We start from the raw sequence: 14,211 nt of genomic DNA, 5'->3' as shown, positions 1-14,211 counted from the left end.
CAACAAGCATGTGAAATGAATTCCAATTTATTCCACAAAATTGGCATACAAAGAGGAATATTGTAAAAGAGCAATATCAACTAATATAGGTGGCTTAGTTGCAAGCAAGCCATTTTGCAAGTACAACCTCTCAATCACAAGAAATGTATGCCACACACAACTGGAAGACTGCCATGTCGTGTTGGACTTATACTCTCTGGTACATGTAAAAATACTGACCTTTAATCAATAGTGCAAAGGTATCTCTTTATGGTTAATAGCTTACTTTGCTTTAAATTTGTTCAAAGAAAACAATGCTATTCACTGGGTAAATCACAATCTAGTGGTTCTATTGGTATCAAATGGTTCAGCCCTATAGCCAAGACTTAACCACTGGATTATGACATACCCTAACACAGTAGATCAAGTGCTATCCACCCTTTGAACAAACCTGGCCTGAAGTTTTATTGAGAAACAACAAGGCCAACCAGTAAACTCTAGTAAACCTTTCGTACACCTTTATTATCACTATAAACTCTTATAAAGATGTTTGCTTGTTTTGTCATGCAATCTTTCATGTAGAAGATAGTTTGACAAATCCAACAAACTACGTGACTAACACATGATAAAAGCCACATGACTGTACGGTAAAAAATAAAATAAAATAAAAAGTAAAATTCATGTCTTACAAACATTCACAACCTTCATACAAAACTTCTCTCTAATTCTCTCTAATAATATATACTATATCTTCACTCAGAATTAATACAATTCAACTGCACTATCAAAAATACAGTTCTTAAATGTAAAGCAAAATTACTTTCTTTGCCCCACAGAAAAACAAGAAATGTACTCCAGCTTAAACACATTTGCACTTTGAGTGATTTGCATAGTCACTACATTATCCCCCATAATTGCCAATAAAAATAAATATCCCCTTTGAAAATTAAATTTCATGTACATGTACATCAAATTCATTTGGTACATAATTGTAGGTTGACTGTCAAACTTCCCTGCCATAGTAACCAGAGAAGGCAGCTGAAAGTCAAGCTGTAATAAATTGACTGCTTAGATTTATGTTTTGATTTGAAAACTGATAATAATTTCAAAACAAAAGCACTAATTGTTGCTACATAGAGCGGTTTTCACTTGAGTGTTGAAAAGTAATTGGTTCTGAATCAACTACACTACATGATTGCCTTAAAAAACTCGCACCACTTTTTCATCCAATCATAAAGTAAAATCTGTAAAACCAAAACCCCTTGCAATCGTTTTCCTGTAATGTGTGTAAGCTACATGTAATTACTTTGAGTTTTGATTGGTTCGCTGTAATGTTTTTGTCCTTTGTGATTGGCTAGAGTAATTACTTTGGAATTGGTTTTGCAACACTCAATTGAAAACTGCTCTACTAGCCAGCTTATGAGTTTCATTTAAACTGCCCGCAGTGGGAGTTTGAAGACCAGCTTCCACTGTCCCATGAACTTGCCTATGTTTTAACTTAACGGTGCACTTTGTTTACATTCTTATTCAGTGGCTTATTTTCACAGGCAAACTTATTTCCTTGTCTTCATGATTCAGTAGTTTGTTTGAAACAAAACACACCCAAGTAATGAACACACACATCGATATCATTATCAAAACTATTTAAAATAAACTATGACCACATCCTAATTAATGAAAAGTACAGTTTTCAAACAATTTCTTGTTTGTCGTTAATAACTACTCTTTCAAACACAATACACATATGTTTACGTCCTAGCAACTATGCACACTGAACAAATAATGTGTTCAACGACTGTCTACATGTATTTCAAACAAAGTATGCTTCCATCTAGGATAACTGTTTCAAACAAAATTTGACCAAATCAGCACCAATACTGAAAAATTTAACCACTCCCCTGTTATATTATGGTATAGTTCACGTGAAACAATTAACTTGTAAAAGCCAATTTAAATTAATCTAAATATTATCTATGTTAGCATATAATGGAAGAAAACCCTTCCTACACCCTCTAACTTAATCAGTACCATTTCCTAGGAGATGTACATTTGTGTAAGTGTTTCCTTATCGTCTGATACATTAGCACGAAGTAACAAAAAAGTCAAAATGAAAACAATTGTCACATAACCTCCAAAAAAATGAATGTTTCGTGGGTTTTAGCAGAATCTATGGCAGAATATTGAATATTTCAATTTTGTGTTCTGGGAATATTAAATATTGATCACAGAAAAAAGAGAAATGAACATCAACAGGAATACATGTATGGCAATTGCAAAACAATAAAAATTCTTCTTGGAATGATAATATTCTGCCTTAAACCCCAATAACATTGATCATCTGAACTTTAAGATTACAGTACAGACATGTATAGAATACATGCTTGCTTAAAAGTACATTTTTGGTTTCCACTACCAGTGTCAATTTAAAAAAAAGACAAAAAAAAAACACCCGGGATCTGTACCCTATAACTGGAGCAAAATACTCTGACTAATATACACATGGGAGGGAACATGGGAATCTCTCCAGATTAAAAAAAAATAATAAACTCTTAGAAAAAAGTGCGCCAAGGTGGAGTTATGCTGACAATTTGCACAATCCATTTATCAAAAATTTAATCTGATTTACCCTATAGGTTAAACAATTAATATACAGCACTACATGTACAATACATAGGGGTGGCAAATGGTAAATACCAGACTTTGCAAGAAGATGAGTCTAGTGTTTTTCTTTGGGAGCCTGAGACATTTTGACTTTTTGAACTGTGAGACCAAGAATTCAAAGCTTAAGACATTCAGACTCTAATTATTAATTATTAATTATTAATCATTAACTATTTTATAAAAACAAAACAACTGTTAAAGTGTGACTTCAAGACTTTCTTAGCCTTGCAAAAAAATCAAGTCTTCGAGACAGCTGTGTGGAAAACTCAAGACTGCGAGACGCACATAACTGTTAAAAACAGGAGACTGTCAGACCCACGAAATTTGATGAAAATGTTGTGACATGCATGGTTTTTGAGGGACCATTTGCCACCCCTATACATGTATGTGTACACTTGATCCATATTCTGATCTCTCACTAATGACTAACAAGTGAACGCTGGTTCTTTTATTGAACAAACACGATTCATGTTTAATGCACTACAAAAAATCTACATAAGTCATGATGTCTAGCTAAAATAGCCTACAGTATAGGTGTATGTACTTGTTATTAACAACTAAATCAAACTTGTAATCATAACCGAGTAATGAATTACTAATTAGTCATTAAATCACCTGGAATGCCTCCAAACTCTTGCATCTCCTCAGTTGGACATCATTGGAGATTAGCAAGAACTTGTCTGACATGGCCTGTATTCTGACATACAAAATTTCTTGGATTCTTTGCTTCTTTTGTTATCAGTCCTCACTTGCAATTTTCACGGGTTGTCTTTCTACAAAGGAACATAATATTAATATCAGTAGGAAAACATAGTGCAAAGAAAATCAATTTTCCAAGCTGCCCTTTCTGCAATAGCTGCAATAATTATTAGGATGTATAAATAGCCGAACAGGCAGAAAAAATTATCTCACTAACAAAATTAACTAATAAGCAAAACGATACAAAAACAATGCACTCACGATGGGAATATACAAGGACAACAGTTGTATGTACCAGACAACAATAAGGTAGAGAGGGCCCAAATTGAACCTACAGTGGCTGTCAGTGCCCAGTACCCAGGGTGTTGCTGTCGTGTTGCTAGTTTGAAGTTTGAATTATATCCTGTCCACTTTCTATAGCATTACCAATAAAACGTATCTCTCCAATCTCCATGGGCAAAAATAACTTTGCACCAAAATCAGTGTATTCCAAAGGCCAAGGAGGCCTGGGTGTTTGAAAAGAAAATCAAACATGATATTGTTTTTTATAGTGACTATGTAAAACTCCTCATGAGTGCAAATCATTTCAAGATTTTGGAGTGGTTTCTTCCCTCCTTGTTTGACAGAAGACAGCAGAAGATGAGGGAGGGAATAAAGCCTTAGCTAGGACCCTCTAGAAGATTTCACTTTGGCCAAAGATCCTCGTTTGATTCTCACTCTTGCCAAGAGTTTAATCACACCCTTTAAAAATCCTGAATTGTACACCCATGGCATGCATTTTCAAATTCTCACTCATAAATGGCCTTAGAGATAGCAGGATGCCAAGTTACAATTTTTACTTACAGGGAAAAAATAAACTTAGTAGTTCTCTTAAACATCAAGACTAGACAAGTTTATTGAAGATAACAATACAACATGACTGACCTTCTCTTTCTTCTTGTCTGTGTCCATTACACACATCCGACGTGCACACACTGGTGATGATATGTCACTTTGAGACTTGCTGTAATTCTTTGACGAGTCAGTTTTCGCTCTCTAGCAAAATAAAAATTATCAACACATTAAATATCAAGGAATTAAGTAAGTACCTTCATGCATTGCATCTCAAGGCAGCATACCAGCGAGAACTATACAATGTACTGACAATGGGCAACAAACATGTTCAGATACTTTAGGGGAAGTTTTCCCACTCCCTCCAAACCAATGTTGGTTACGTGCAAAATGATGGAAATTCAAAGTCAATTTCTGCAGTCAAAAAATATTAATGAACTCATGTAACATTTATTAAGTCTAGTTACCCTTCTTCCAAATCCAGATGATGGTGTTGTTGGTTTAATTGGCTCTGATCTGCGGTTGAGCTGCTTCTACAAAGACGTTAAAATAAAGGTATATGTTATTATAATTATTTATTAATAACCTCACAAAGTAAAGAAGAATCTGGAAAAACAACTGCCTCAACAGATCCATACAATGCATGAAATACAAAAAGAAATTAAGGCGAATCTATAGAAAAGTTTTACCAATGTTCTAAAACCTGCGTACATAGGATTCAGAGCCACCTTAAAATCAGCTCAGAACCAGCTCATGCAAGTCTGCATTGTTTAGTAAACAAAAATGATTTATACAACTGTACATCCAAAGCAAAACTACCACCAAGTAGTTTTCGTGTTACTAGCCTCAAAATGTCAAACTTTGGGTATGTATGGCGTCCCTTGATGTTGTCATGGCAGCAAAGTTTGAAGCCTTTTTCATTGATAAATTCTTCAGAGGTTTCCACTGAATGATTTTCACATGCGCATTTAAAATACCAAGGACAAATACATGTAGATTAATTTGTAAGCTACCTTAATTTGACAAAATTTTGTGTCATGAAATAACACTGGACAATTAAAATCACTTGGAATGTAACTATGTAATTCATTATACCATACATGTATACATGTGTTAAGGCACTGATATTGATGGTCACAATTTTCCCTTGAATAGAGTTCAAAATCTGCTTTTTGGAACTGAATTTCAAGAGCATATTTCAGGGGGAAGAGCCTGCTAATGCCTTAGCAAAACTCACCTGTCTTTTTTCCATCGTCCCTTGATTAAGCAAGAGCAACAAGAGCTTTTCGACTCCCTCTACCTGTTGCTTTTGTGCTCTCTTCCATTTGTCTAACTCCTCCACCTGAGCAACTTGCAGCTCATCCAAATGTTGACTCTGACTGTGGACTTGCTCAATTTTGGAGAAAAAGGTCTTCTCCTGGTCCTGCAGTTCTTTTATAAAGTCACAAAGTTGCCGAATACACTTGGCATTGTCCTCCCTAGGCTGACCAACCTCACCAACCAGCTTGATGAGAGCCACATATATCCCCTCACAAAACCTACGTTGATCCTCACATGATTTAAGTAATTGCTGCACACTTTCACCTTGTGATGAATGTTCAGAGACTGAGTTAACATGTTCATAATCCACTGCCTCTTTTATGGATTGCACATCACCTTGAGAACAAAATTTAACTCCATCGTTCTTGTCAAGACCAGCATCACAACAGTCCAGCTTCACTCTCTTCAGTTTCTGCCTCAGTTCTTGAACCTCTGAAGAAATGCGTTTTAAGCTTTCCTGCCGTCTCTGTTCTGCTGTTTTCCCCATGTCCTGTGCAGCTACAGCAACAGCCTCTAAAAATCTCTTGTTCTTCTGGATCTGGCAAACACAAACATAGCAAATGGATAAATTTGGCAACTAGTTATATTTAATTAACAAATAAAGAAGCCTAAGCCATGTATTACACTGTGATAAAACATGACGGGCATTTGAGAACACGAGGAAAATGTAGAAAACACGAGCCGTAGGCAAGTATTTTCTACATTTCTCGAGTGTTCTTAAATGTCCAGAGTGTTTTATCACAGTCTAATACATGGCTTAGGCTTCTTCATTTGCTTTATGAAATAGATTTTACATGCCGAGCAGAAACAACAAAGCACACAGATCGACAAACTGATGCAATTTAATACCACTAAGGTGCTGCATGACTTGTCTTCAAAACTTTCTGCTGCTTCGCAGAGAACTCAATCACAAATTTCTTCTGCGCCAAAGAAAATGTTCTTCGCCATCTCTAACAAAGATATTGACTGGAGAAAATGGGGCCAAAAACAATAAAACATGCTTTTTCTACGATTTATTTAAGCAATAGGCCACTCTCTCTATGGGTTTACTGGCGCAATAAACCACACGGGATGTTGGGAGAACATGAGAAAAGCTTGTAAATCACGAGCCGTTAGGCAAGTGATTTGCAGGCATTTCGAGTGTTCTCCCAACATCCCAAGTGGTTTACTGCGCCGGTAAACCCACAGAAAGGGTGGTCTATCGCTTTTATGAAATAACTACAGAAAAAGCCTGTCAATGAGAAGAAAATTTATTGTACTTTCGTGATCAAGTGTCTTATTCTCATCAAATTCATGAGATGATGCGACAAACCAATCATGGCGACTGAAAGAATGAAAGCACAGACTCCGCACCTGACACGAAATCCACAGAGCAAAGCAACGAAAACATTTCACACCAAGAAAGTTTTAAGAAAGGAAAGGAAAAGGTTATCGATGAAAGGCAAAAAGAATATTAATTAACTCACAAATATTCTGATGGGGAAATGCAGCGATTCGTAGGTGGAATCGGTCATCACGAAAGTAAAAGGCTGTACGAAAAGTTTGCAAGTAGTCCAAAGATCATGCGCTTGGCAAAGTGATTCAACGCAGTGTCTAACGATAACTTTCCAAAGTTTTGTGAATGGCATAAAGGTTATAATTACAGAAACACTGCTTCCGAAAGTTATTCAGAATTTATTTACTTACATGTATGCTGAAGGCTATGAAATCCGTGTTTCTCTGTATTTAGCTATATGAAAACTATTGTTTGAAAGCTGAGCTTATGGAAACCAAATTCATTTATCATGTTATGCATCCATGTATTGAATTTTGACTCAAAATTTCTGATAGAAAGAAATATTTTCCCTGCTTTTTTGACAACCCAAATTGATCAGTTAAGCCCAACTGACTCCGTCCTCCACAGACCATGGAAAGCACCAAAAAAAAGGATTTAAAACATCCTTAATTTTAATTCTCAAGCATAACCAGAGTCAGCGTAAAATTTTTGCCATGGAAAAAACAGATAAAGCTTTATATGGCAACCAACCTCAGGTCCTTTTTTTCCTTACAAATTTCTATGTTGAATGAAAAGATATTTGTGTTATTGATATCTCAGCCAGTGAAAGGCAAAACTGTTTTATATTACATTTGTTATCGCTAGAGTTCCAAGTTCTCTAGTTCCTGTGTAGAGCTGCCATAGATCAGGAACCGTAGTTTACCAGTACAATAGAACATAGGTTTAGCAACTCTGTTGACCAATCAGAGCATGCATAGTATCTCAGTTATTTTTTAAACTCTGATAAAACATGGGTTTTGACCAATCAGAGTGTGGGCAGGGTCCTATCTATATCATAAATTTTAATATTATCAAGATTGCCAATGAATGATACAGTGAGTAAACATTATTTAGTACCTTTCATTTAGGGTAAAAAGTGAGATCATCATTACATGTAGTTAATTTTTAAAGCCAAGGCTTTATCCATCAATTTTATAGTGCTTTGTGTTATATCAGAGTAGGAGGCATGAGATGACCTCATGGTTAGTGCACTGGACTCCCGGCTGATGGAGCAGTCCGGGTTTAAGCCCTCGTGTTCAAAGGCTATTCAATTTATCGTCTGGGTGGTACACTGTAAGTATAAGGAGAGAGAGAAGGGAAGTGCTAACAGTCAGAGTACCTCTTCTGAATTCCAACTTCCAACATTATTGCTAACAGCTTTCAACATGTATTTGTTCCCATAATCATCTTCACACAACATAAGCTGTAAAGATTGACAAAGAGCATGAAAATGTGTTATTATCAACAAAAATAGCACAAATCTACAATAGTTAAAAATCTATCTTTCCCTTTATCGTGTAGCGTGTGCGTAACCCTTCCATGCATGAAAGAGTTCTCAGATTCTTGAAACAGGGGAGGGAGGGGAGTTGTATTATACATTCTGGACCAAAATCATCTTATTGCATTCTTTAAAATACATTCATACTATCCTTCTTCCAATTGTAAGAGTTAGCACCAACTGCATAGAATATCACCAACTTTTTATGAGTTACAGGCATTAGATTTTTGTCCTGGAAGGGCCAGGATTTTAAAGACCAGCTAAAAATATCTGAAAACGTCAAGGGCATTCTGTGACTTCTGAAGACGTTTCAAATAGTTCCCAGGCCCAGTCCCAAGATGTGTTTAAACAAAATAAAAGTGCCATCGCCACAAGTTTTCCCTTGAAAATCGCAAATCTGAAGTGTACTATCATTTACACGTCTTGAGCTTCAGTTAACAGCTCCAGCCCAAATGTTTCAGCTAGGCAAGAGCAGCTATGACATTCTAATGATTGACAAGATCAAGTGACTAACACAGGCCAACTGAGCTAACTATCAGTTTAAGCATTTACCAGATTAAAAACATTTAAACATTACTATTGATAGAACTGTTAACCTTGTTGTCTAACTCTGCATCCAAATCACATTTGACTGTTAAACTGATTTTGTGACCCTCAGAAACTGTTGTGCATGCTGGCAACTTGACATCACTTACTCCTAGGAAAGAAATATATTAAACAACATTGAAAGTTCAGAATATGTAACACAAACCATACATCACAAGCACTGCAATTTAACAGATTTGTACCATGGAAAATTACAGGAAAAATCTACATTATAGGAAACCCTGATTCTCAGCAACAGGCTGAAATTGTTCTCATAGGGCATAATTATAGCAAGAACACAAAATGGTGAAATGACAATGTGGTACTACAGTTAGCCTAAATAGCACTCTTGTTAGCTAAACAGTGCTCAGGTTACACTAGTTACACTAGATACACTGTACAAGCCTGCAAATAATTTTTGTCTACATGTATAAGCAGGTAATTTGTTAGGCCAAGGACAAGTTTTGACCTGACAAAAAGCCAGTCTGATCGGACAAATTCTTTTTTGCCGTTAGAAACTTAAAATAAGAGACATTTGAGACATTTCGGTATTTCAGACCCTTCGCTAAAATGTTGGTTGCAAATTCAAATGGCTTAAAAGTAAAGTTAACTGAGTGTAAAATTGATACTAGCACCAGAAAGGAGACCTTTACAGTAAGTCAGGTATTATTTTACCCCTTGAAAATTGACAAATTTACAAACATTTGTACCCCTAGTTTGCCTTCACTAACTTGATCAAGTTTCCCGTGTGGACAGCTTGTCAGTGTTAAAACTGACCAAAACTCACTCACAGTAATATTCAGAGACTTGAAAATTGGCTGAAATGAATTCTTCGACTTTTTCTGAAAGCAAGTTTCCCTCGACAATTTTTGGGGTCAATTGAATAAATAAATTTGCGTAGTTAGATGAAATTCAAATTGGAAGTGGCCGTGACTACAAAGCATGACTAATTTGTACATTCACACTTTTCACAAGAAAATGTCTGTGGCACGGAAACTAATTCAAAATAAAATTGTACCACAGACGTAAGAAAAAACTATATAGAGCTATAAAACTGATTTTTGATCATATGGACTGGTAATACATTTGGTTTCATTCTAGAGGTTTTAAAGTTTTTGAAAGCGATTGCATTCAGATAAATGAAACGTGAGAATTTGGGCCATGTATCCAATTTGCATAATATTTATTATTTTAGTCGAGTCAAATTACGACCAAAAACCACAACACTTGCAGATAACAAACGAGTAACAAGATATAAGACCTCAGATTCAAGTAGTTTTTCAAACGAACGTAATTCAGACTAAATGGGGCTTCTCAATCTTTCAAGACACCACCGCAAAATACATAAATTAACACGTAGCTTGAATGGTGGCGCTGATATGGCGTGTTTATGATTCGACATGACATTTGAGACAGCGCATTGGGCATGATAAAATTATTTCTCAGAAATGGAATAAAAACGAAAATGATAACAAAGCCTTTTTGCGTAGTATTGTGTGGCAGTATAATAAAATAACTTGTTCCATATTTGACCACAAATTTCCAATTACATTATTTTTCGTTTAGCAGAAATGCCCGGTCAGAGTGTCCGACCAGACTAAGCTTTTACCTGTCAAAACCTCAAATTTACCAGACAATTGTCCGATGACCGACTGTTATTTGCAGGCTTGTAGATATCAGCTCTCAACAATTGTAAGGGTTAACCCTTACAGACACCTGTATCTCACAGTAACTCTTACCCATAGTGACATTTGGCCATTTCATGTTTTAAACACACCCAGTCGTATGCTATGGTGTAATTGACATGGCTGAGTGGTAAATGTACAATGAATACTACATGAAACCAGGATGAAATGTATCACTCTTGTACTCTAAAAATAATTTAGAATGAAGGATCAGGGAAATAACCTTATACATGAATATTCCTGGCCTACTTTTATGGTAAAACATCTCAGCAGCATTGCATACAGAGCACCCTCTTATCTCACACAGGACACCCACTCACCAAGTAGTTTTTCAGCAATACTTTTTCTTCCAATGCTCTCTAAAGCATCAGCAAGAAGTCCTGCTAGCGCACCACTCCCCACTTGCTCCTTCCATATGATCAGAAGTGCATTGGCTTTGTCGCGATTGTGGCTGTATTCCTCATCTAGGTTGCGAATCTTTGACGCTGCAATGCTAAGCTTTGGACCTAATTCCCGCCAGCAAGTTCCGACATCATCACTTATGTCAGAGAGCTGCAATTCTGTTACTACAAACTTTCTTGGATCCATAGTTTCTTCTATAAGAGAGATAAACAAGTCCTATTTTCAATTTGTCAATTTCTCTTCAACTGTTGCCCACCTGAGAGGAATCATGAATGAAAACAACAAAATAACTTTCAAGGAAGAAAGAAAAGGAAGAAAAAAATGAAAATAACAGAAAAGATAAAAGACAACTAGCAGTTCCTATTTCATGGTCATTTACAATCATGAGCTTTTAAGTTTCTTTAAAATGATATATAGAGTTGAAATTAAATTAAAGGCAACAATTGCCTATGCTGCAATAAATTTTATTAAAACTATCCTGCTAGCATCGCGGTCACTTGGTCTATTCTTTGAGTTCCGTGATATTATGTCATCAGCAAATCACATTGACGTCATCAATGCACCTCTGTTGCTACTGGCAATGAATATTAACCAATGGGTGTGCGTAAAAAAGTGACAGGCAAAATTGCACTTCCTGCCTCACTTTCCCTATATCTTATTTGAAAACACCTCAAACACACCCAGTTAAACTAATCAAGTTAACTTGATAACAATTTATTATCCCACAAAACCATAACGACCCATAAAAAAAGCCTGAAGTGTTGTTGAATATTTATTGTAACCAATATGTAAGCTTACGAACAACAATCGTTGGCCCGCACCCTCAAAATAACCTGTATCAACTCACTGTCAATATGGCTGCGTAAACATTAAGATTTAAGCTATTACCCAAATGGTTTAGCGCTTAGCAGTTCCAAATTAAGACCAAAGATTAATCTGTATTAAGACGAATGGATTCATTAATTAACCTAAGCTTTCAAAGACGTCGGAAGAAATCTTAATGGTCCGTCTAACTCTATCGACCAGTGTTAACATTTCCCGATCGAGCGATAGAAGGAGGCCGCTTTAAAACACAAGTCGACGAGTGTCACCTGAGTTCACAACAACCATGACCACCGTGCAAAAATTATACCCTTTATGTAATATTGAGACGTGCTATTAGGCACGAACAAAAACAAATAACATTATAATACACACCTCTCATTTCAATACCGCCATCACATCCGCTAGTCTTCTCCTGTAATGTCAATGATGTTGTTGTTTCCCTATTGACCTTGTTATCGCCATAAAATGTACGGCAATCGTCTAAACCATCCTTTTCCAAAACACGTCGACAGTAAGGACAAACGGCATCGCTCTCCAGTTCCTCCTGTGGCGACGCCAATGAAATTGTGTGATCTAAGTTTATTTGTGTATCTGTTCCAAAGTACGTGAAGCTCCCTAACGTGGCCAAGGAACCATCCGCCACATTTTTAACTTCCACTTTGCTTCCGATAAGCTGTGTTCCGTCAGGATAAGAAGGAAACATTTCTTCCTCACCCTTTAAAGCATGTTTAAACTGTAAGTCAATAAAAGCTTCTACATCATCGATCGGTCCATAACGTTCGAAAACGTCGTCAAGAACACTTTCATGACAATCACCATCAGAAGACCTTGCTCCTCGAGCCGCCATATTTCTTTCACTGATCGCACGAAAACGGATTTGCTCTGAGGTCTTTGGCCTGTTTCTTCCTCCACTCCGGCTAAAAATAACTGCAACCACTTCAAATTCTCTTAGCCAGCAGCTCGTATTTACAGACAATCAAAAATATTTTAACAGATGTCACGCTCAAGCCAGCGTTAATTCACATGAGATTGTTCTATAACGCTTATCCGAGATCTTCTACAAAACACAGAAATGTCAAGATCTCATAGACGTTATAATGTCCAAACGTTTAAAGCTGCTCAGCTAATCCGCCCACGACGGCTATATGGGCACTGTGTTGGTGTGGAACGGATACATTTTATATATTTTGGATATTCGACCAGAGTATTTCCAGACGAGAATGCAATGAATGAATGAGTACGTCACGCCTAAAAATAGCGACCAATCAAGTAACTTCTTCGGGACGGGTCCAGACGCAGATTTATGTTGCCCGCGCTCTCTACTTCACAGTTGCGGAAATAAACGGTACATTTGCTTTATCCAGGCTTTATTTGAAAAAAAAATCGTTGCAATTTGATACACGCGACTCTTCGCGAACTGACACTGAAAAGCGGACGGAAACTATATAGTTTTCAAAGACAAGAAGATAAGGATCAAAAAGGAAAATCAACGTTGAACGGCACACATTTGTTGTGGGGTTCAATACAGAGAGGGATGCGGGCAGGATCGGGACGAGACGGGAGATAGCAACGGGTCACATCGAGGGTATGTTATCCCTAGATTAAAGTAGGGGAACACCGGCGAATATGCACACGTTAAAAGCAACACAGTTTCGCTGAAAACCCTGAAGAATGGATTCCATATTATTTCCACGCTCGTATGCCCACGAAAGCAGCTCATAAAACAAAAGGGAACTTAAATGAATACCTGATGTATTCTGTCCAGCGGATGCGAGACCTCCCGGAACATCCCACGGGAAAAATGCGTTTAGTTTGCGTTTTTCAGTTTTCAGATTACAACGTTCAGGGTGTCATTCCTGCAAAGCATAGAGTACCCGGTTACAAAACGTGAACAAACCCGTTAAGGATACGTTCTTTTTTTAAGGCAATCGTAAGGGCAATCCAAATGCAGGTCTCTTAAATTATTAGGATAAAAAGCCTATCTCGGACCCGGCTTTCACGAATGGGCGCGGGAGACGTTTGAGCGCCAAGTCTTGGAAAGTGATTTCCTTTCCTTTTGGGTGGGTAGGTATAGCGATCAATATCGGCATATGGGCGAAGCGTGCAATATAATAATTGCTTCAAAGATTAAATTAGGTCCACTTACATGATTGAGCCCGTTTGATATAGGTTGATATTTTCTTTCTTTAAAATTGAGATGACTACGCACATGTCCGTCATTTCACGATCTTTGATGATCTCTAACTGTTCGCTGAGGCTCGGATTTTTTTTTTTTCAAAATCGAGGTCTCTTATTGCAGGCCCCTTTATATTTCGCATTCGAGCTCGCCTATGTTGACTTTAAAGTTAAGTTTAATTATTCATTAGGCCATCCCCTTTTTTTTCTCTGTTTAGCGTCGACCGACCGACCCA

At 37.0% G+C, this 14,211-nt stretch overlaps 1 protein-coding gene across 2 annotated transcripts; it reads right to left on the bottom strand.

Annotated features, from left to right (window-relative positions):
* Positions 1-13: 13 nt before the first annotated feature.
* Positions 14-13,775, bottom strand: LOC145465633 (uncharacterized). 2 transcript variants are annotated; one of them, XM_081449410.1, is made up of 8 exons: positions 12,173-13,197; positions 10,894-11,169; positions 8,900-9,000; positions 8,145-8,228; positions 5,408-6,028; positions 4,638-4,703; positions 4,264-4,374; positions 14-3,413 (listed from the first exon to the last, which is right to left on the bottom strand). In XM_081449410.1, exons 1-8 carry the CDS (start codon positions 12,645-12,647, stop codon positions 3,399-3,401), a joined length of 1,749 nt encoding a protein of 582 aa, XP_081305536.1. In that variant the 5' UTR covers positions 12,648-13,197; the 3' UTR covers positions 14-3,398. The 2 variants fall into 2 exon arrangements, with proteins under 2 accessions (XP_081305536.1, XP_081305537.1); XM_081449411.1 differs by lacking the exon at positions 14-3,413 and having other exon boundaries at positions 4,638-4,700; positions 5,404-6,028; positions 12,173-13,775.
* Between the last annotated feature and the right edge of the window lie 436 nt (positions 13,776-14,211).

This window comes from Orbicella franksi, chromosome 13 (genome assembly GCF_964199315.1).
Source record: "Orbicella franksi chromosome 13, jaOrbFran1.1, whole genome shotgun sequence".
Classification (NCBI taxonomy): Eukaryota; Metazoa; Cnidaria; class Anthozoa; order Scleractinia; family Merulinidae; genus Orbicella; species Orbicella franksi.
This window is presented reverse-complemented; position numbering and strand designations above follow the sequence as displayed.